Genomic DNA, 24,480 nt, shown 5'->3' with positions numbered 1-24,480 from the left:
TCACCATCGGATCAACAGTGAGTCGCATATGTGAGAATACACAAACACAAAGGAGTTGCACTTCAAGGCTGGACTGTGTCCTTTTGGTGACAACGTTACCCAAGGGAGACCCCGAATGTGTTTCGCACAGGTAGTGGTCCGCACGTAAATGTCAGTGGTTTGCACTGAACTTTACGACACGCACCTATCTACTTGGCCTGCAGCTTTATCATCCTGGTGTGGGGAAAGAAGAAGAAGAAAAAAAACATCCAGTGCCCTTCATGAGTCACGTCTTGAATTACCTGAGGAATAAGTAGGAACATATATTAAAAGATGCGGGAACACATAAGCAGCGGGCCCGCAGTTCAGCATTAGAGGAAGAAAGATGTCGGGTGTTGTCAGCCTAATTAGGCCTGCTAAAGGAGTGTAACCTTGATCACGCGCTCGTGGCAAACGAGATTGCCTCGTCGGGATGCGTATTAGTGCGTATCGCTTCCAAACAGCTGCTAGGATTGGATGGGGATGCTGGGGCCGCTTGGGCGGAGGGTTTGTTGGTTGAAGACATGGGAAGAAAGCAAAGCGGAGCGGAGCTCCCCCGGTGCCCGCATAAAACGTTCCGGTTCCATTTGGGCTCCCGCTCCGGGGAATTGGAAGCGAGGAGTAGAAGAGGTGATTTTGAAGCCTGCGTGTCAGCAGGATTATTCCCGCACACGCACATTTTGTCCGGAATAAACACATTTTTAAGTGGACCTATGCCAGCCACTACCTCTTCCTTCCCATCGATTATTTTGTTGATGAGTTAATACGGGAATTGATCGAATGGCAAGAACGCCCCACGGATCACCGCCGCGACAGACTTTGACAAATCCAAAGGAGGAAGCCTTGTATTGATCCTCTAGCTAAAATCATCGCTAACATGAGCAAATTCCCTCGGCGGGATGATTAGGCGGCGCCTGTCCATTTCATTACATTTGTAAGCCCGGTGGACTTAATGTTCTCTAGACCCAAACATTTACCCCAGCTATCTCTTGTGCCTGTAGCCCTCCCCGTTTCTCCCCTCTCCACTTAATTAACCCATTGATCAAGGCGCACATAAATTAGCCCTCCCTCCAGAAAGGCCTTTAAGGAAGACTCTGGCGTCTCTTCACGCCTCTCACTCTTAGCAATTTGCTGCCGTGGCGCCAGCGAGGTCCCTCGGCCGAACCCCGCCTCGGTTGTCTGGCGATTTGCAACGGAATCTATTTGAAGTCTGTCAGATCTTCTCAAATGGACCGACCCGGAGATTTCGGACACGGGATTTGAAGCGGCTAGTTAAGTTGGGTGGAGGTCAATGCTGCTCTTGTACAACCCCTTCAATTCATTAGGCTCACAAAGCGCAACCTTTTCATGGCGGCCCTCAAAAGCTCCCCCCTTCCTTCCTCTCTCTTTTTCCTTTTGGCCCACACCCGACCGACTCAAGTGGTCGCCATCTCTGCTTGGGGATTTTCTCAATTAGGGGGATCTCTGTTGTCGTCAACGACCTTGTCTTTTAAAAAACAGTTGTAAATTTATATCGCGATATTACCTCATGCAATTTCTAAATCAAAATGAATAGTAAATTATAACAATAAAGTTGTTGAAAAAGTACATTCATGTCCTTTTCTGAAACAAATAGCCATAGAATTCTCAACAATGTTCACCCTCTTGGGCTTCAAGACCACTTGAGAGCAAATGAACCACCTTTGAACCAATGGCGTACCACACGCATGCTATTTTTAGACCATGACGTCGCATCGTAAAGCAGACGTGGGACATTATAGACCCTTTCTTGCATAGAAACAATGCTGATTCTGCTACTTTTCTCCGGTAATCTTTCAAAAACGAACATGCCAATCACACCTTGCTGTTTTGGAACTTGTAGAAACGACTCTAGACATTACGACATATGAAGGATGTTTTCTTCATACGTCTCCCGAAACCAAAAACTCGGGAGGAAAAAATGTGAAGGATGAATCAACTTGCGCGGACTTTTAACACCAGCTCGGTGAATCCATTCACATTTCATATGCAGTAAATATTTTGTTGGGTTGGTATGTTCTTTCAGAGGACAAAAAGGTAAGCCATTTTGATATTTTTAACTTATTTTTTAGCGTGACATTGTGCCGTGCTGCTTCTGTCTGACAATGAATGACCTAACCCTAACCTGAAAAGAATGGTAGGCTATCTGACTGCCACTGTTGCATTTTCTGTTGTTAAAAAAAACAACTTTAGTAAGGGGGAAGTGTAAATAAATTATAGAATTAAGTTTTGTTATCAATGAAAAAATTAAAAGGGTTCGTTGGCTGTCACTGAGTAGCATTTGCGATCGCTACACGAAACTAACAAAATTACCCCCAAGAACGGTCAGAGACGTAGGACAACCAGAGGATATAATATATAGGAAAAACGGGGCTGGTGGTTAATGATAGCTCATTGAAACAGGAGAATGTCATTGTCAGTCACGTAAAAAAAAAGGTGTCGATAAAAAAGCTATGGCTGTGCTAAGGTCAGCTTGGTTTTTTTCCCGTCTTTTTCAGCCCTCGACACTCAAACCATGTCTTTAACTGAACATTTTTATGTACTTCCACATCTTTGCAAGTGAATTTGGCACCAGGGACATCATTTTCGGAGAGAATTGGTAGGTTTAGCTTTGTAAACATCTTCATACACGATTTCCATTCATTTCCTATTGGGGACAATCGGTGGTGTGTCCTCCCTTAGCAACAGTAGCTAACGTCATGAATATTTATGAGCGGAAGTGACGTGTTGTCAATGGCTGCAAAGCATTTATTGCTTCATCGCTCAATGTAATCTCTCACTTCCCTCGGGAGAAATAGACAACCTCTGCTGCCACCAACTGTCAACACTGTTATCGTGTAAACATATTGCTACTATGCCTCATGCCTCCCAGCATGCAATGTGGCGCTACAGATCCAAATAAAGTCCAAAGGTCATGTTCTGTGCTAATTGTTTCTTCTGTTACTGTTCCAGTTTTTTCATTATTACCATTTTGTTGTCGTGTGATAATTTCAGTTTTGTCCTGGAATTGTGAGTTTAAATGACCTTTGATTTAATTGCCATTATTTGTCACCGTTCATGGAATGGATCTCCATACGTATAGTAAGCGCAAATTGTTCCTCCCTGTCTTATGAGTGCCACAAAATAGCAGGTGGCAAATATTTTTTCGCCAGTTGAAATGTACTTGATGTGTTAAAAAACCTTCGGCAGGTGTAGCATGAGAATTTTTTCTGGGTTTTTTCCCCCCTCCGAATTAATTTGGCGCCCCCCCTCCACTAGAGGCAACCACCTAGCTCCGCTATGCCCTGAATCAGTGGAATTGTAGTTCAGTCTGCGATGCTGTGGATTTACCTCAACTCAAAACTCAAAAGCTACATTCATCCCATGTGGTCTCCAATCTAAAAGAGAGTGAAGATTCAAAGATGCGGAATGCCTGCAGGGCTGAGGAGAGCGGAGCATGCCCAGGAGGTGCTGCTAGATGCATTCCTTCTTGTTCACGCAGTGTAACGCTGTTGCTATGGCTCCTGGGAAACCGTGTAGTCTTGTTTTTAGGCATTCAGCATTGTAAAAATGTTGTCGTCTTGTACTCTTAGCAAACGTTGTCGCCCGCCGCTATGAGAGCGGAAGTCTTTCGGGGGTCGACGAGCGGTCTTCTTTGTCGTCGGGGCACAGTAAGTCACCTAAGTGGCTCTCGCGGCTCGGCCGGTCATGCGCATGCAGGTTTACAAGCCTCGGGCGCTTTTCGCTGTCGCTGCGGCATGAGGGTAAATATGTTTTGGGGAGTAATCGACTGCCAAGTCGCTACATTGGCCCAGGGGTCTTGCCTCCGCATCAGTTGTGACGCCGTTCCATTTGGTCATAGCAAAGCTTCGAATTCAAAGTCCGACACGACAGATGAGGATATGTTGGCCGAGTTAGAGGAAAATGGTGCCGCGCTTCCGGGAGCCGAGGTGAACGATAAGACCTTGGAGCAGACAATGGCGCTTTTCTGTGGAGGGAAAATACAACACAAAACCGCAGTGCTCTTGCTTACTGTCTGTGCGTATTCATTCACATTTATGTACAAATAAGATCAACTGAGTTGCTCGTTGGAAGGACACGGCGCAGCCAGAATTTCAGTTCTTTTGCCAAACAGAACTGTTTTGTCCTGGTACTAAGTGCTCCTTCCTGACCTCCCTGCAATACCAACGCTTGGATGTTCTGGCAGGGTTCCACTTGCGCATTCATCAGCATTTGAAGCTCTATGACCTGACAATGCAGTAATACTACAGCTGCATTTAGCCCTTTCCTGAGCTGTAATCGAAGGCCACGCACAACACGTGCGCTAGCTACCGAATGACACGGTTAGCTATACATGGATGAGGTGATTAGCGGTGACCGTTACGGGGCCGACGCTCTGGTGACCGGAGCGCTCAGCCGCTCAACTGGGCGAATGCCGGAGGATGATGACCCAGCGGGTCGGGAGAAGAATGAGTACGTGTGTGGTGGGATGAGTTGAAAGGGAGAGTTTTGGTGCATGGGTGGAAATGGGGGGGTGAGTGAAGCTGCAGCAACAAGATGAGATTCTAAAGGCAAGAGGGAAGGGACAATGCTGCAACACTAGATAAAAGCCCGCGATGGAGATTTGATACTGTGATAGAGACAGAGAGAGTGCATTAGGGAACAAAACCATGAATGATGCATCAAAGCTTCCACTGTTTGAGTTATTGGGGCCGAGACGGCTCGGGTCGCTTGAAAGGAATTCATTTAAAAATGTAAAAAAAAAAAAATATATATATATATCTACAGACACATACATACATACACAAGAGCAATAGAGGATTACCAAGGATCGGAGAAGGGAAAAAATGGGGTTATTCCTGGACTGAGGGGGAAAAAAAGTGAAGAATGTAATCTTGTTCTATCTTTGCCCCTCCCTCTTCAAGTATGTACAGTAAATTATATTATTACTGCACTCTGCGCTGTGGGATGTGGAAAAAATCTATTATGTTACAGGTAGGGGTATATCGAAAAGGTGATATATGGCGGAAAAGACCCAGGTGACTTGAAGTTCTGCTCTGAGACCCCCAATTTGGCTAACTTTCAAAATTGTCCGATATGCAAGTGTGATACATCATTGGAAAGCCTAAAATCTCAATTTTCTGGGGGAAGAAAGTTTTTGAACAGGAGGGCATTTAAAAAAAAAAAAAACAGCGAAACCCTAATTGGAGGTGAGAGCATGAGAAAGCATGATTAAAGACACCATGATTTTAACGAGATCGCATACTTACCTCTTTTCGATCCAAAAACTCCATGTAGCATGTATCAACGAGTGTCAATACACAGCTGTGAATGGCCACAGCCAATTTTTAATTTTATGGGTAAAACATGGTGATATATAGGTTGTGATGCAGAAATCGCAGACATAAAGGAATGGTTGAGATTTTCTTTTTCATATATTTACCCTTTTAAATGTTTTTTTTTTCCAATTTTTCTTTGTTTGCATTGATTTTTTTATCATCTAACAGATTGGGGAAAATGCGACTGCAAAAAAAAAAAAACAATTAAGAAATAGTTAAGAGTTCGATATCCGTGACTTATTTTCAGACACCATTTTTTTCACCGTGACGTATTTTGTTTAAAAGTTTTAGAATATGCGAGTGAATCATTTAAAATTTTTTTTTTTTTTTTTTTTTTTTAAACAAAATATTAGACCTTGATTAACAATTCTAAGCTAAAAATGACATTTTGAATAATAACTATAATTACTTACCATTTTATGGCTGGGTTGAAACAAAAGCGGTTGCAAGACGTCTGTAAACGGGTGTTTCGAGGGTAAAACGGCCAAATTAAAAATAGTTCGGGGGCTTAATGTGCCATGACACTGCTATGACAGCATGTAGACATATTGTTCTATCAAACACAACAGCTGTTTTGGCTTAAAATACAGCAGTTTATTTTATAGAGCAGAAACTGCTTTTTCAGCCTTGTCTGTGTTTTCCGCCATATATCATATAATCGATATGCTCCCACCAGCAATCGATATACCGTTTTTAAAAGGTGTCACTGATTTGAAAGAAAAAAAAAAAAGGATCCAACGATTAGGTTGCAATCAAAATCTTCCATTAGAATAGTGTCTACGTTAGCTCACGGACTGCTATTGACGACGCTAGACGTCTAAAACATATTGACTGGATTGGATGTCCAGCGCCGTCAATGGCACTGAAACAAGAGCATTCACAGCCAATTTTTTTTGTGCATTTACATGTCACTTCCTGTTCATTTTAGGGCATTTACAGATTGCTTGTACAGTCTTGGCACACTTGCTGCTTTTATGAAGCAAACCGAAAGTGTAAGTATTCAAAAAATAATAATGATCGCACATCCTGCGATAGGACTTGACTGTTGAGCGTGCGCACATCGCGATGGCGATATTCAAACGATACTGTATATATTGCGTAGGCCTAGCCACAACTACCCATGAACTATTGTAGATGTAACACATGATAAATAACAGTTGCTATATCCAGCCAAAATGAATCCCTTAGTAATATTCTGAAAAAATTGTACAGAGCGTGAAACATATGTTCCCAAGCAATATTGGTTTACGATCATAAGCGGAGTTTAAGGGGGGACTGGGGGGCCTGGTGGCTGAAAAGTGTTATTGCATGCAACTGACTTTCCTATATACATAGAAGTTGTAAAGCAAACAGCAAAAATGAATGAAACGCACAAAAAAATGATATTTTTTTTATAACGGGTCAAAATTATTTTTCGAACAGATCATGTGACTAGCACCTAAGACAGCCATTTGCTTTGCATATTATTTACACAAAAAAAAAAATAGAGGACGGCAATTTATATTTTTAAATGATTTTTTTCTGTTTGAAAATATATATTTTTTTGATTTAAGCAACTTTTTGGGGGATTGAATGATTTAGACACAAATCTTCTACCTATAATATGGCCCAAACACAAAAAGGATTGCTAAAATCAAAGAAAACTTTTAAAATTAAAAATTAAGTGTTCAAATGCAAATATTTGAGTCTCAAACATTTTTTCGTATTCAAAAACTTTTTTTCTATGATTGAAATTTCTTTTTTTGAAGTGATTTTTTTCCTTTGAAAATATATATTATTGTCTGAAGCAACTTATTTTTTGATTGAATAATAAAGACACAAATTTTCTAGCCCAACTGTGGCCCAAACGCAAAACATTACTTCAATCAAAAAAGTTGCTTCAATAAAAAAAGAAGACTTCTATAAAAAAAAAACCCAAAGAAAAATAGCTTTCAAATGCATTTTTTGAGTTTCAAATTAATTTTTGCATTCAAACATATTTTGTTTTGATCGAATCATGAAGACATAAATCTACCTCCAAATGGCTCCGCCCAGGGGAAACAATTTTTGACTGGGGTAACTACATTGGCACGACACCGGTGGGCGTACCATATTCAATGGATGACGAATCTGGTGAAAAGTATAGCTGTCCTAAGCAGACTGATTTAGAATTCCCCTCAAGAATGATTGGAAACAAAAAAAAACCCCACTCATTTTCAACTTAAATATTCTTGTAAGTTAATTTTATTGCTGACGCTGTGTTTTGGGGTCATCAGCAGGTTGTGCCCCCCTGGCCCAAAAGTCAAACTCCGCCTACGGTTAAGATGATGTGAAATGGATTTGTTATTGATTTATTTCTTAATACCGAGCCAATATTGTTGAAAGGTTTACTGTAAGTTAATACTATATTCAGTTTGGCCGCGGAAATAAAAATTTGAGCCGAAGCACTATTCCACTTACGGTCACTGTTGCTATCAGCGCCATTTTATTCCAACAGAAGCACACTGTGCACTTGCACATCATTGCAGCTGCTCTGCATATTCATCAGTGGGTCGTGTGCCAAAGCGGTGGCAGCACTCCACGTCTAACGGCAGGCTAATGCAGTCATTTAAATACTGCTTCAGCCCCTCTCCCTCTCCGCTGCACCGCCCTCTGCTTTCTGTCTGCCCCTATTTACTATACATAGACGTGTAATGTGCATTTCGTGTCATTTTGGACGCGGACGGACCTAAACAGACGGTAGCGGCGCAAAGGCCAATTGGTAGCGCTTCCCTGCCAAAACTGAGGGCGCGCAAGGTTGCTGGCGGCCAAGACTTGCAGGAGCGGTGGAGGGCGGCAAGGATGAGGAGGAGGGGCTGAGGTGAGGCTCGGTGGCCCGTGGTGGCCTTGATGACTCAGCGGTGGAAGCCTGCATAATTAGAGGCGCGCTCCGGGTCCCCGCCGTCGTTAGACCGCCGCGTACATGAAATATTCAGTGAGACATTTTGGCCCAACTTGTGTGGTGACAGGGAAAAAAGGGCTGCTGTATTAAAATATATGAAACTCCTCTTTGCGGTGATGCTGTTCATTTGTATTATATTGACGTGCAAGCGCATGTTTATTACCCTAAATCAGGGGCGGATCTTGGATTGATTCGGCGGCGCCCGGGCCTCGAGAGGGCTCGGTTCGCGGCCGTAAAAGGGTCGCGGTTAGGCTACGAGAGGGTCAAACATGATACTCGAAGATGGAAAATAGTGTTTCAGGGTCGTTTGCATGGTGACGTGCCGACAAAAAAAATAAACAGAGCAGGACCCATTTCATGTTTGCATTGATATGGTTCCATCTCCGTTCCGACAATGTGGCAATTTCGCGAGAAAACGATGTAGTATTCATGCCAGGCCCTAGGGGACAATGGAGTTTGACAAGGCGACAGCCAAAAATGCAATTTGTTGACAACTACCTCCTCAGACTGGAAGAAAACATACCCGCCCAATCGAAGCAATGGCGTCCACGCATTTTTTTTCTTTTGCTACAAAAGGCACAAAAATGCAAACATGTGGCGCGCCACACAAAGAACAAGCTGACGTTCCGCCTTGTTTGCTGTTGGGAATGTTTAGTAGTGGCAACTGCGCATGCTCAAAGTGACGTGTGCGAGTGCTGACGTCTAATGTATAGGCTGTATTCCATTTCTTTCAAATGCGAACCCTCTATCTAATGGGTGGAGAAATCTGTTTGCTCACTGGAAGGTCGACTAGCACTTGATATGAAGTATAACAGACCTACAGACAGCATGAACTGCTCAGATATATTTTTTGTTGTTGTAAATTGCATCATTTTACGTCATGAAAATAGTATGTGATACGAGGATGCGACAATAAAATGAGAATGTAGACGTGGAAACAAAAAAACAGTATGAAATGAGTTTGATTTCATTTACCGACGTGAAAATCAACGGCAAAAGGAAAAATAATTTGTAGTAAATTAGAAATCTGGAAGAGTTTTGAACAGGAATTCAATTAGATGTTAGCTTGCTAAGTTTTGAATTCGTAAAAAACAAAAAAAATGGCTTCATTATGAAATTCCGAAGGGTTCGGTGAATGCACCTGTGAATCTCGTGGGGTTCAGTACCTTTAGCAAGGTTAAGAACCACTGTGTTAAAATATCTCTAATACACCCTCAAACCCCTTGCGCGACGGGTTTTTTGCTTGCAGAAAAATTTCCATGAGCACCGCTTCCGCCCCACACATCAGGCAATTGTCTTGAAGTGTGGAGGGGCCCGCGAATAATCATCCCCTATGACGCCGCCCATCGGACGTTCACCCATTTATACTTATTGCACCTGGGCGCTGTTCACATTTGTTCCACCATTACCTTAAAGAGTTTTTTCTAATGACAACAACAAAAATCAAGCGCTTACATGAAGTACGTCATGCTCACCATGCAGTATTTATTCGTGAATGGGCTCAATTTTGTTCCGAATGCCTGTTTTTGAGTTTCAACAAAGATATTTTGTAAAGATCCCCTCCTTTACTTTCTCAACAGGCTATTTTGTGATCCCACTGGGCTCCTGTTGAAAAAGTTTTGGATGGCGAACAAACCCGGCTTAACCTGCGATCGGTCTTTATTTATCGAAGCCGGCCGATTGGGAATGTCACTTGTCGGGGGCTCCGCTGTGAATATTAAAGGAGAAGACCAACGCAACGCGATTCGCTCCATCAATCGCCCCGGTCTGCCGCTGCGGGCTGATGCATCGTCGGTGCGCGTTGATCGCTCCCTCGCCATTTTTCTCAATCGCCGCGCTTGTCTGTTTAGCCATCTGGCTTAAGAAACCTCGGCGAGTCTGATAAATGAGGAAGACATAGCAGGTTTATTAGGACAATAAAACACCAGGCGTGCACGTTACAAGCGCCTTGTTTTACAAATGGTTTATAGTGGTGTTTTGTAACTACTGTATTTTCTGGACTACAAGTTTAAAGTACCCCGATCACGGTTTTTCTCACACTAATTCAATGATTGAATCTTGTCAAGAGTATTAAAAAAATCAATTATCAAGACTCTCAAAGATCCAGAACGATTGAATTTGCGTAATAAAAAGTTTTGTAATACTTTGCCGATGACTTAGTCAAGGGCAAGGATTCCTGCAAAGGCCAATGGAGTCAATGTAACAAAAGTAGTCAAGACTAGTCGCAATGAGAATTTGAACCGCCGGACCCGCGCTGGCGCAGCTCCGCCGACCTGGTCCGGCGAGACCCCGCTAACCCGGCCAAAGGGACAAACTCGGCGCGTTCACCTCAGAATTAACCCCTTGTACTGACTCCATTTTGAAAGCTTTGAAACACAAGTCGACAAATTATTCAGGTCGACAGCAATCATACAGCAAAGAGGGACCCAGGCGAGGATCCAAGGTCACCATATCACAAGTCGACAAAAGCTTCCCGAGAAAAATGACAACGATTAGTTAAACATTGTCTTTTTGAAGGATCTCGGGGGCAGGCCGTGGGCAGAAGAAGGGTGTGTTTGGGCGTTGTTTAGGATTATTGTCTGTTTGTGGATTGCACGGGAGGATTCGGGAGTTACTGTTGTCAAGGCAACGAGGGTTGTGGATTTTGCCACCTCAGCATCAAAGGGGCACTTACTGTAGTCTTATCAGTTGTGTTATCAGTTGGATATCGGGCATTTTCCGGTGTTCCTTGTGTTGGGACAGCGCGTCCCGCCATTTGTTCTGGACTGTCCTGGAGAACTGATTGCGAGAGTTGGTGGTGCGGACATGAGCTCGTCAGCTTCAAGTCAGTTGCATAATGAACACGTTGGGCGTCATGTATGTCTTATGCCATTTATTCTGCTTGTTTTCCTTAAACTATGGTCTAAGTGCTGTTTATTTTATATTGGGTGTGTTAGAGTATTACAAACAGTAAATACGAGAAATGATACTATTCCCTGATTGATTATATTAAGTGTGTTAGAGTAATATAAACGGTTGATCGGTGTATATACGAGAAAAGATAGTATTCCCTGATTATATTAAGTGTGTTAGAATAATGCAAACAGTTAGACAGCACCTTTTCTCGTAGACACAGTCTCCTTCACCATTTTCTTATATCGCGTCACTGGTCCGTGCGTGATAAGTTACTTTTGCAGTTACTCGAAATTGTTAGGTTTTGGGTTTGTTTCCTCCTTGTGTGACCTGTCCCTGTGATTGCCCATTGATTTCACCTGTTGTGCCTGCTCCTTTTGTATCCACCAAACAGCTGTCTCTTATACCACCCGACTGTGCTTCATTCTCGTTACCCCATGTCTGTATTTAACTTCACCCATAGACTTCATAACTTATTGATATGACATGGGAAACGGGGCCGATCCGTAGAGGGTCTATTTTCAAAAACTCCAAAAAATATTTTCAAAACCAAAGCTGCTACCGGCCTAAAACCAAAACAGGCACCTACCTTAGCCGTATATGAGTCTCCATGAGCAGTGGCATCAAAAAAAATTCATAGTCGTTCCCTTATAAAATCCCGATTATTTTTTTTATATAGGTATAACAAAACTTAAGATGGCCATAAAATTCTCAGATTTTACAATAGATACACAAAAATATCCAAATGTAGAGATAATCACGTATATTTTCAGGATCAATAGCAATATTTAACATATCAAGTTTTTGCCCAAAATAGCAGCTTGACTTTTTTTCAACAGCTAAAAAAAATCACTCAATTTTCACATCAGAAACTTAAGGAAAACATGCAGAATCAAGTATAAATAATTTATAAATAGATTATTAATGAATTCTATATTTAATCACAACTTATTATAGAATAGAATAACCCTTTATTGTCATTATACAGTTTTATAGTTATATGGTTGCAGTGAATGAGGCTAACGGCTGACAGAGCTTTTCTGGTGAAAATTCTTGTGAACAAATGCTTAAGTTGAAAAATTCTTCAAAGATACAGACGTACAACAGTCTCAATTCTGGGTTGAAAGCAAAGAAACCGTGCAGTTAGCGTTTATTTTACGCAATTCTACCATGTTTGATTGTGCGTCTTTAGCTGTATGGGGGACGGGAAAATGATAAGCATATGCTTCTCCCGTCTGCCCTTGTCTTTCTTCGGTTCTCTTCCTTCCGGCAAATCATATCACATTTTGTAATTGTCAATGAAACCGATGATGATAATGAATATTAAAAAAATATATATGTTGAGGTACAATGCTACTCTGTTAGCAAATGAGGCTAGCAGCTGCCTGATGTAAACAGAGCTTTTCTTGTGAATAAATGCTTAAATCCCCAAACTCTTCATAGATATGGACATAACACAGTCTCGATTCTTGGTTAAAAGCAAAAAAATTTGATTTTTTCCCCCACAACATTTAAAAATGCATGCATGTTACGAAAAATATAATAATTACCTTGAATCCTCAAACAAATCACTCCTGAGACAATCCTTCCTGTTTGTATGTGGTACAGCTTAAATCCGTCTTGGACATGAGCGTGTGCTGTCTTCGAATGTCTATTACGAAGTGAAGCTCAGCCCCCTATGGTAAGGCAAAGAATGAATAAGTGTCAGGTAAAAAGAGTTTTGAAGTCTATGGTTCCCCAGTTCTTGTTGCCTCATTGTCTATTTGTATGTTCCCTCCTGTGTCAAAGCCCTCGTGTTGATATTCCTGAGTTCCCAAGTAAATTTCAATTCCTGGACTGATTTTGTTTGTACTTTTTGTTAACTGACATTGAATCGTTTTTGAGTTCATCCCCACCCTGCATTTGGTTCCACCTTTCCCCCCACGTGGTGACATTTCAGTCTTTTTGCTTGCATTGGATTGTGTGTGTCCCTGTGATTGCACTCATCCTAAGTGTCAGGCTTCGTGTGTCTACTGAACCAAGACAGCGGGGAAATAGAAGAGGAAGGAAAGGATGAATTGGAGGTGTGGGTTTTAGCGGCGTGGTGCTCAGGTGGTGCGGACTGATAGATTAGCGGCAAATGATGAAAGTGCTCGCACAAGATTTAAGGTTACACATTGTCAATATGACCTTGTCGGACGAATAGGAATGACAAAGATTTTGAGCACAGAGCTGCCCCTGCATTTTGACGTTACATGCCATAGGGGTGGGTGTAAATGCATTGCAGCTTACTGAATGTAGGTCAGCCATGCCCCACTGCCACACACCAATACAACAAGACCTAAATAATGTATGGTAAAAAACCCGTTATCCTCAAATTAACAAGACAAATCTGAATTGTCACAATAAGATTGAACAAGAGGTGGCCAGTCCACACTGATAAGGATGCTGATACGGGTGTGCGTTTGGGGGTTATATAACGCTGCGTCTATTTAAAGAAGCACTTTGAAAGAAGTGTGACACACAGACACACTAAAAAGCATCCATTAGGCTGCATGGGCGCTACGCAATCAGAAAGGAGCTTCGTAATCACGTGTTGTGATGGTGTACTCTCAGACGATCGAACATGAAGCAAGACTGCAAAATTCTGTCTCTGCAAAAGTGATAATACTGAAACTCAATACTTTCTAAAAAACCTTATAGCTGCTGTTGATAGCAGTACTCTGAAAGGATAGACAAGCAGTCTTTATAGTTGCAGTATGTGTTCAGTCTAGCACCTCCTCCTTTTCTTTCTGTGTTTTTCAAGCAAAAGTGATGTATGAAACGACTAGAAAGTGATGATGTGTGCAAACAGTGGTCATTTTCAATATCTGTATGAAACAATGGGCTAAACTGGTGTCGCGAAGAAAGGCGGGCGCTCTGGGACGCTTACATTTGATTGGCGAGTCAACCCTCACCTCAAGATATGATACCATTTACGATAGGAGTGGGAACCTCAAGGCACCTCACGATACGATACGATTCGCGATACAAGGCTCACGATAACGATTATCTCACGATATCACGATACAGTAAATATCGATATATTGGTCAGAAATTTGATACATGATATTCTACGATACAACTGTTGAAACGAAAAAAAAAAAACATTTCAAAATAGAAAAAATACTGTTTAATTCATTTATTAAACAGTGACACCTTTTCAGTGCAACATTGTTGTAAAATATAAATCTACTGATAATTGTGTACCTGCACATATAGAGGAAACAAACCACAACCACTGAAATTTCTTGGCGAAATCATGATGAATGGCACCCTTAATTTCTTAAGTTTTAAATCTTTTGAAAATTTTTAACAGTGCTGTAAGTGTCAATCAGCAGTTGAGCTTGGAGTGGGGCAATGATAAAATTGGTGGGTCTTTTCTTTGTATATGACCTTTGTTGTCAAAAGCATTGGTTTGAGCACTTCCACCATCTGCTTCAGCATTTGTGACGTCAGACTCAGTCAGTTACATTCTTCCTCACCTTAAAAACAACAAAATAAAAAAAAAAAAATTAGCTACTCAATAGCTTTTGAGTTGAAATTCAGTTTTTTTTGTGTGTGTTGGAAGTATTGAGTGAATTAAAAAAAAAAATGAATTGAATGAATAGAAATTAAAAATGCAATAATTACCTGTTTTTAATATGTAGGACACATTAATTATCATGCACGTCACCTTATATATCTTGGAAGCTATTCAACCCGTTTTTATAGCTTATTGTATCATAATGGCAGTCATAACAGTTTGTGTAGTAAACTAGATGGAAAGTGGTTCTCAAATATGTCATCAAAATAATACATTTAAATGAAAAAATCAATTACTAGTACATTGCAAAAGTTTCTTACCTCAAGTGATGCTCCATAGACATCCGGTGTCCATCTCGTCACCATCTGCCAGTGAACCTTATTTTATTAGACAATTCTTGCATACAGCAAAGTCCTTGTTCACCTTACTTCCTTTATTGTTGGTGTAAAATCCAAAGTGTGTCCACATGTGTGATTTTCAGCAATATTTTTCTCACTTTTTCCTCCACCGTTCTCGCGAAGCTTTTTTATTTTTTTCAACCCACTTGGGACCGCTCTTCTTCCCTAGGCGACTTGTGCGCACTTTACCTTTACCGCCACTGTCGAGCGCCCCTAGTGGACCGCCAAGGAATTGCTCAACAAACATTGAGCAGTTTACAGCATCCATACTCCATTGTATGGCCAATATGTCAAATAAAAGTATCGATGCTTGGCGGGAGCATATCGATAACCGATCGGGTTGCAAAATATCGCGATATATCGCTGTATCGACATATTGTCACACTCTTAATTTACGATACAGGGCATCTCGGGATGTGGCGATACAACAATTATCGTGACACATGTCAGGAAATAATTCTACGATATTCTACAATAAACAGGAAAACAAATGAATGAGTATCACTATAGGCGTCCAAATACAGTATTTGAATCACTGCCATCCCTCCCATTTCAAACAGATTGGACATCTAGGGCTTTCAATATAAGCCAATAAGTTCGTTTTGGGGCATTTCAGGTCCTTTCCTGTTGAGTTTCTGTCACTTCCTATTGATTTTGGACAATCTACGGGTCATTTCCTGGTTATTTTGGGTTACTGAAAAGGGAGTAACCTGTAAATGCTCTAAAACCTGTAAAAGAAAAGAAGACTGGCTTAGAATGCTCTGGTTTCAATGCCATTGACGGCTCCAGATGTCCAATCCACTTATAGACTGGGGGGGGTGAATGAACAAACGTTCATTCGTCTAAATTAGGGCTGTCAAAATTATTGCGGTAATTAATTTTTTAAATTAATCACGTTAAAATATTTCACGCAATTAACGCACATGTCCCGCTCAGATTAAAATGACAGCAGTGTAATGTCCGCTTGTTACTTGTCACTCTTTTTTGTTGTTTGGCGCCCTCTGCTGGCGCTTGGGTCCAAATGATTTTATGGGTTTGGGGAGTGAGCATGGTGTAATGACATCAACAATGGCGAGCTACTAGTTTATTTTTTTGATTGAAAATTTTACAAATTTTATTAAAACGAAAACATTAAGAGGGGTTTTAATATAACATTTCTATAACTTGTAGTTCTTAAAAGATAAAAGTTAGTACAAGTTTTTCTATCCATGGATCACTTTAACAGAATGTTAACAATGTTAATTCCATCTTGTTGATTTATTGTTATAATAAACAAATACAGTACTTATGTACCGTATGTTGAATGTATATATCCGTCTTGTGTCTTATCTTTTCATTCCAACAATAATTTACAGAAAAATATGGCATATTTTATAGATGGTTTGAATTGCCATTAATTACGATTGAATAATTTTTAAGCTGTAATTAACTCGATTAAAAATTTTAATCGTTTGACAGCCCTAGTCTAAATCAATTGGATATCTAGCGTCGTCAATGGCAAGAAAATGAGTGAACGTAGACTCTGTTGTAGTGGAAAATTTTGCTTGAAACCTGTTTGATCCTTTCATTTAAACAGCTACACCTTTTTAAAACGATATATGGATCCTTGACGGGAGCATCACCATTTCGTTGTATTGTCTCATCCCTACTTACTGGTGATTTTCTTAATACTAGGGTTCCCCGCCTCACATTGCTGGTATTGCTTGCGCCCCACCATGCCCTATCATGTCTCTATCTTCCCCCCTCTTATCTAGATTTGAAATATAACAACACTTTGAAAAGGTGTTCAGAAGTACAGTGAGGACAAGGACATATTTGAATTTGTCTGGTTTTGGTAGAACTGCTCTTTTTTTTTTTTTTTTTTTTCTCCCCTTATAGTTTAGAGGCTTCCTAGTATGTAAGTTTTTCTTTGGAACGTGCGAATGAGATGACGCTTCACCGCCACCCTCCATTTTCACACTTCGACTCGCGTAAAGGAGTCAATTTGTCAGAGACGTCAGGGGTGCTAACGAACAGCCGACCTCTTGTGTGAAGAGCGATTTTACAGGCGTCACACGAATCTTGTGTTTATTCAGCATGTAAAGATGGGAAATTCAAATAAAGACCAGAACGCTTAATCCAATTGTTGTTTTGATGCACTTTACTTTGGTGGGTGGGGTTTTTCCCCTCTTTAGCCACCTGCCTATTTGCCGAAGCAGCTGCGGCTGTCGCCGTGGCAACCGGGTCAGCTAAGCTAAATGTTCTCTGGGAGGGTCCATCTCACATGTACGCACACATACAATGACAGTCATCCATGGTCGGGCGGCTATAGCAGGTGGAAATGGACTGCAATTTTAACCTTTTAATCAATGACCCGGCTCGAATGCATATGTGTTTCCATAGTGAAGTCTTGGTTTGAGAGAGGCAGTGACTAATGTGAGGCAGCGTCCGTGCTAATTAAAGTCTGCTCACACATTTATTACGGTGAGCTGCAGCATTTGGGGCTCTAATTGACTGTGAGATGATGCGTCCAACCTTTGCTTGGCCCAAATGATTTGATCTTCATCCAAGTAATTGCAAGTGCTTCCTGTAAGTTGTTTGTTTGTCAGTATTATAACCGTTGGAGGAAAATGGTATTTTTGCTAACGTGCTAATCGATAATGGTAGACAGGCCTGCTTCTGTTGGAGTACAAAACAGAATAGGTATTGAAACCATAATGTAACTAGGAGTGGGAACCTTTTGGTCCCTCACGATACGATACGATTTGCGATACATAGCCCACAATAACGATGATCTGACGATATGGCGACACGACGATTATCGATACATTGGTCAGGAAATCATTCTAGGATATTCTACAAACAACTAATAAACAGAAAAACAAGCTTCTGCTGTGAATTGGAATGAGTTTATCACTTGTAGACGTCCAATCCAATTTGAAGTGGGAGGGTGGCAGCGAATGAATTCGCTGCCATCCCTCCCACTTCAAATGGACTGAACGTCTATGGCCGGTAGTGGCAGCCAGTGCCAGGCAATGAGGTCATTTTGGGCCATTTAAGGTCATTTACCTGTTGATTTTCAGTTAGTTCCTGTTGATTTTGGGGTATTTTATGGGTCTCTTCCTGTTTATTTTGAGTTATAGAACGAGAAGTGGCCTTGGAATTACCCAAATGAAAAGGCAGTGACTCAAACGCAACAAAAAAAAACACCTGCAAGTGGCCTGTAAATGCCCTGAGAATCGGACAGAATGACTGTGAATGCTCTGGTTTCGAATGAACGAACGTTCCCAGTCTAAATGGATTGGGCGTCGAGCACCGTCAATGCAGCCTTAGAGTTAACTGAGACACTATAATGGTGGAAGATTTTGGTAGCAACTTTTTGGTTCATTTTTATTTATGAATTTTTTTAGAAATTGATACCATGTTAAAACGATATCTCGATTCTTGGCAGGAGCGTATCGATAACCTTTTGGGATACAAAGTATCACGACATATCGCCATTACGATATTATGTACCACCCCTAAATGTAACCAACAATAAAATACATCGAATGTTTGTGTGGTGGGGCTTTTATGCAGAAAATGAATAAGTGATAAGAACAGAACATAGTTGAAGATCCGTTTTGCACTCTTGCCATAGGATAACGGACGAACAGATTGATTAAGGCGGACGTCGTTTGCAGAGTTCGCCCAATCAAGGCTGACGCCGATAGAAAATAATCAGCGTTGCCCCGACATCAGTGGTCACGAACTCTTTTGCCCAATCCGAGACTAGCGACGTCCCTGGGCACCGCACCGACAGCCCTTGCGATCTGCCTAGCGAACCTTCAAAAAGACTAAACATTTCCATAAGCGAACGTCACTTCTCAGGATGCTGAAAAGCGTGCTTCTAGGATAGGACCCTGGGCCCAGTTTTTGCCCTCTGACAGTTTTCGTTGTTGCCGTTCTCGACTTGTATTAAATGGTCAAATTTGTGGAGAGTCATTGTTAAAGTTTTTCTTCGGGTCATATAAGTTAGTGTTCTTGGAGTTAAATAATGGTTCCAAAAACGTTAATGCACAGCATTTGACCACGTGGTCTCACACCAACAAATTGGTGACCCCGACGTGATTTTTGTATCAGGAGTTGAAATGATCAGACTCGGGCAACAGAGAACGTGGACAAGTGGCCGCTGATGAGTCAACTGGATGCCAAGTTGCATTATCAGATGTTTAGGTTTTTTAAAGAACATACAAATAACAAATTTTGCCTCTTTTATAAAGGAGCAGCGTTGGCATCGCAATTTTTCTTAGTGTATCATTCCCTGTGGCTGGTTAATTAACATTGGAGCAACTGCCGCCATTGAGATATTTGTCTCTCCTCAACTGCGGTTCGTGCCATTTTGATTTTTTAAAGTTACGTTGTATGTAGTTGTTGAGCATTCTGGACAAGAAGTGCTTGATGTGCCTTTGAGCAAGCTTGCCAGATGCTGCTGAGCTCAGCCTGATGTTTAGCTGCTGAGGCAAGGAGGGAAACCAAGGGTGAGTGTCCGGACTAAACAGCAGGAGATTAAAAATGTGGTCTGATTAAAGTTGCGGGCCTTGCCAACTGGCATGCTTCGCCTTGAGGTGTGGAAGGTGCAGTAAATGGAAAGAGGAGGCAAAGCGTTCTTAACCCCGAAATGGATTATATCCAGAATCTCTTGGTGGAATTTAAATGGATAATGAAAAAGCGAGGAAGTCATCCGGTTAACGTTGTGTTGAATTTGTGGTGATGCTTAAGAGTTGAAGTATTCCCTACGCATCAAGCGCCGTTGGCAAAGAACGTTGATCACGTGACCATTTAAGATGGCGATGTCCGAGACAGAGTTGTTGTCTGGAAAGCCCCCCTGCCCTCTGAACTGACTCTGATGCAAACTGGAGGCCCTAACGCCTAAAAGAACAAACTTCCGCCTTGGCTAATAGGATGGGGCTCTAATTTTAGTTATTGTCTCAGGACATTTCACTTTAAAGTCCAAAATGCTCTTTTGGCATTGGCGGGACAGAAAACAACAATAGACTGCTCCCTGCAGTGGGTACGCTGATGCAATTATACACTTAATGGTAACTTTAAATCGGGCAATTAAAGCAGGATGCTCAAACAAAGACTCTGCAATACAAAAGGAACTCCATTCATGCATAAACATGGGGAACGGTTGTTCCCTCGTCCCGCGCTGTTACGTAACCCCGACCGACAACGTTATTATGACACTGTAATCTCCTCCATGCATTTGTGACTGGCTATGTCACATGAGGATTTGCGCTGAAGATTACATGAATGGACGTACAGCTCCAAGGCGCTCATTTGCATGCGCTTGGTGACGAATGCCGCTACAAACAAATCTGCTTAATAGTAACTGTTGACCTCACCTTTCTAGTCAAGGGTTTCCAATCTATTGTTATATTTACATATAAAAAAACGTTTGGTTGCCTTAGAAATAGGCCATCCCCTCATGCAGGTTATATAAGGACAGTTCCAAATGAGCCCAAATTAGGGCTGTGATGCATAATACACAAGTGAACTCGCTTTGCGAGAGTTTCCCCAGTTCACATGACGGCGTACCAATGGCCAGATATATTTTAAGCGCGTGCTTATTCATCACAATGCTGTGAGCCAAATGGATTTTTCCGAAATGACCCATTTGAGCGAAGCTAGCCTTCTTTCAGGGAAGATGTATACTCGTTCCTCTCAAGTATACTTCCGTTCCTAACGAAACGTGATCTCGGTTAACGGCTCTTTTTATATTTTTCTTGTCGTTGCAGATGCGTCGATGGCGTCATCGGGTCAGGACAAGACGGGATAGGACTCAAAGGGATGGAACGTAACAGAACCATGGCTGGGGAAGCGATTGTGACGGCCTTGGCTCGTATTCAGCACTGACCTGTAGTCCTGCCACCCCAGAGGCCCCCAAGTACCCCCACTCATGACCCGCTCGTCGATCTAACTATTCACCTTTGGACTCTTATTTTTCAATTATTCCATTAGCAGCCATGCACCTTTTTCTACCGGCAACTGAACGAAAAACGCAACGGTCTTTGATGGCAGACTGGTGCGTGCAGTTGAGCCTCACCCTCCTCTTAAATGTGGTCGCCAGTCAAAAAGCGGAACCTTCCAAGCACCCCGTCGTCACCACCAACTACGGCAAGCTCCGAGGAATCAAGAAGGACCTAAACAACGAGATTCTCGGTCCTGTGGAGCAATACCTGGGCGTGCCTTACGCCACCGCGCCCATCGGCGACCGCCGCTTTCAGCCGCCCGAAGCCCCGGGCTCGTGGCAGGAGATCCGCAACGCCACCCACTTTGCCCCCGTGTGTCCGCAAAATGTGCACGGGGTGCTGCCCGAGATCATGCTGCCCGTTTGGTTCACAGACAACCTGGACGTAGCGGCCGGGTACATTCAGAACCAGAGCGAGGACTGCCTCTATCTCAATGTCTACGTGCCCACGGAGGATGGTGAGTGCCGGGCGGGCGCGGTGACGGGTAAATTGTGCTAAGCCCTACCTCCGATCGACGGTGGTACACGAGCAGCCCCTGAAAGGGGTTGAAATGAAGTCCGAGCTGTGATTGGCCACCAACTCTTAAAGAGGAGGGGCTTAGTAAACTGCTAGTTCTTTTCATCAATGAATGAACTTTTCCTATTTCTCACAATTTTTTTGTTGTATGCCTGCTCGCAGAATTGACTTGACGTACAAGTGCTGCAACTGAGCAATTTTTCAAGTTCCCAGTAGTCTATTGGTCGATTTGTGTGTGTGTGTGTGTGTGTGGTTTTTTTTCTTTTCTTTTTTTTTGGTAGCAAAATTGAAGGTAAAAATGATCTTAAGAAAAGCCACCACTCAAGTGGAAAAAAATGAAGCAATTAAAGTACTGTAATGCCCTCGGGAGGCACAGTCCTCAATGCACTTCTGGCCGTTTGTTGAACAGGACAAATACAAAATGAGAACACTCACAAGGAGCCGCTTTAGGCTAAAAGTGATGGATAAATGGATGGGACAAACACTGTGAAGGAGGTTTTTAATGCAAATTTGAACAAATTGAGTTAAAAGGCTAATCACAGAATGAATTTGACTCTTCAGTAAAAACACCACTCAATTTGGAGATGATCAGAATCAACCAAGGGATGGAACAAATTATCACTCTTAGTTACCCCAGAAATAACTTCATCTTAATTTTTTTTTTTTTTGTTTTGCTTCTGACGTTTGGGGAAGGTCTTTTTCTGTCCCCTGCTCTCTGTCCGTAAATGCAAAAGTCATGAAACGAGTTGGTTCACTGGTTTAACTTAAGTTTATTCAAGGTAGAGGTCGACTGATATGGGATTTTCAAAGGCCGATGCCAATACCGATATCTGAGAACATTTTCAGCCCATTGCCAATATACCTTTTTGCCTACGTTTCTTCATTCCTTGGGAGAAGATGAAGTCAGGAGCCTGCTCGGAGCTTTTCTGAAGAGCAGAGTGCGCGGGTTTCCTCATAAATCATAGCGAGGCCTGTGCACCTGACTCCTGCGGGATCGATGTTAGGGAGGCATCAGCAGGGGGGCGTTCCCAGCTTGCCTGGAGCACGTAGACAAACTGCATGCATCACACCGCATTCTACATCCATTAATGCACAGGACTAGCTGCACTCGGAGACACCTATGAAGTTGAGAAATGGAGCGTAAGCAAAAAAATAGCGGGCAAGTTCATTCGCGTTCAGCATTCTGCTTTATTTGTAAACCGAGCATTTACAAAAAGAAAAATTGTGACTCGACTAAATGTATTGCACATCAAAATGAATCGATTAATGGGTCAACCAAGAGCTTGGACAGTGTCGTGTTTTGAAGTTTTGTAAGTGGAATTCTTTCTCATTCTTGCTTGATGTACAACTGGTCGTAATTTACGCTTCACATATTTTTTCAATGGCCAGCACTTATTTACTACGAAGCCACGCAGAATGTGCTCTGGCATTGTTTTGGGTCATAAATCCAATGGACGTTGCTTGAAGGCAAGGGACGTGCGGGTCATTAAAAAGCATTAAAAGTCATTCAATGCATTTTGTCAAAATTCAAACGTTAAAAAGCATTAAACTAAATATTCGAGGCATTAAAAATGATGTAAACTTGACGGTTGAAAAAACCTGTAAAGCCTCTAATTTATTGCAGTTGGCCGATATTATCGGATAGCCGGTAATATCGGCCAATGAAATCATTTTAAAATGATATCGGATAATATCTTTTTTTCATTATCTGTTTTTGGGCCAATATGCATGTTGTCTTTAAAGTGAGTGTTGAAGCCTTCTGCCTTTGTTCAAGGGCAGGTCACAGCCTAACACAGCAGTTATGCTTATTGATGCCTCTAAACTAAGATGCTTGGGATTTGTTATGTGATCATACCATTTGCATTCATGGTGCAGAAATGAAATGAACAATTGAAAAATAATGAATTATAAACTCATGACATACCTAATTCAGTGCGCTGAAGCCGTGCGTCTTTGTTATTTTAACCAGAAACCCTGTGTGAGCCATATGTGACATGGCAGTGCCTTACTGGCACTTATTACACTTGATCCAAAAAACTGACGTTTGCACTATTTGGATTTCAACAATCTAGTGGTGCAATGTAGGCAGTTTTTCCATAATTTACCTTATTTTTCACAGAACGTTTATTGTAAAACCTTGAAGTTGTTACATTCATCATGATTAAAGTATTCCAGTGGGGCATCACAATACAAATAGCCATATGTTATGCCTAGACCGCATTTATTGGTGTCGGATTTCTAGAAACGGACAATATCTATTAAAAAGTAATAATCGGACAACTCTAATGACAAATTTGTTTAACGTGACATTAAATTCAATTTGCTGATACCTGTAGAAATCCTGGTATGGCAGCTTTTGTTGTCTTTATGCACCTTTTAGCATAATGGTGCCTTCGCAGATGTATAAGTTACCATGCCTTTGGCACTAACCCAGCCCTATACCATCACAGATGCAGGCCTTTAATGTCTATTTCCTCTTTAGTCCGCATGATGTGGCGTCCTAGTTTTCCATAAAGCTTCGCCTTTACATTGTTTCATTCAGCCGTGGTGGATTGTGTTCGCCGACAATACAACCCCTAGCAAAAAGTATGGAATCACCAGTCGAGCACTCACTCAGACATTTTATTATGTAGAACAAATTCCAATAAAAAGCTTGAAAAAAAAAAAAAGAATTCGTTCAAAAGTGCAACTCTTTTGCATTTAGAAACACTAAAAGAAATGAATAGAAAAACATTGTGGTGGTCAGTAAATGTTACTTTTATAGAGCAAGTGCAGGGAAATAAATATAGACCCGAATCACCAAAGTCACACAATCACGTGATCGCTGTATTGTGCCGCCATATTGTCCGTCATGTCAATGATC

General features: G+C 41.7%; 1 protein-coding gene and 1 long non-coding RNA gene across 3 annotated transcripts in view; one reads left to right on the top strand and one right to left on the bottom strand.

Annotated features, from left to right (window-relative positions):
• The window catches only part of nlgn2a (neuroligin 2a), a 74,382-nt gene that overhangs the window by 3,399 nt on the left and 46,503 nt on the right, over positions 1-24,480 (top strand). For both annotated transcript variants that reach the window (XM_057854186.1, XM_057854185.1), the window contains exon 2: positions 20,868-21,558. In XM_057854186.1, the coding sequence (XP_057710169.1) occupies positions 21,096-21,558 (463 nt within the window). In that variant the 5' untranslated portion in view covers positions 20,868-21,095. The remainder of the gene's footprint in view (positions 1-20,867; positions 21,559-24,480) is intronic.
• LOC130928012 (uncharacterized) lies at positions 12,719-24,128 on the bottom strand. The gene is made up of 3 exons (XR_009066564.1): positions 23,948-24,128; positions 22,480-22,735; positions 12,719-12,842 (listed from the first exon to the last, which is right to left on the bottom strand). It is a non-coding gene; the product is annotated as an uncharacterized LOC130928012 (long non-coding RNA).

This window comes from Corythoichthys intestinalis, chromosome 13, assembly GCF_030265065.1.
Source record: "Corythoichthys intestinalis isolate RoL2023-P3 chromosome 13, ASM3026506v1, whole genome shotgun sequence".
NCBI lineage: Eukaryota > Metazoa > Chordata > Actinopteri > Syngnathiformes > Syngnathidae > Corythoichthys > Corythoichthys intestinalis.
The sequence above is the reverse complement of the archived record's forward strand: the minus strand, read 5'-3'. Positions and strand labels throughout refer to the sequence as shown.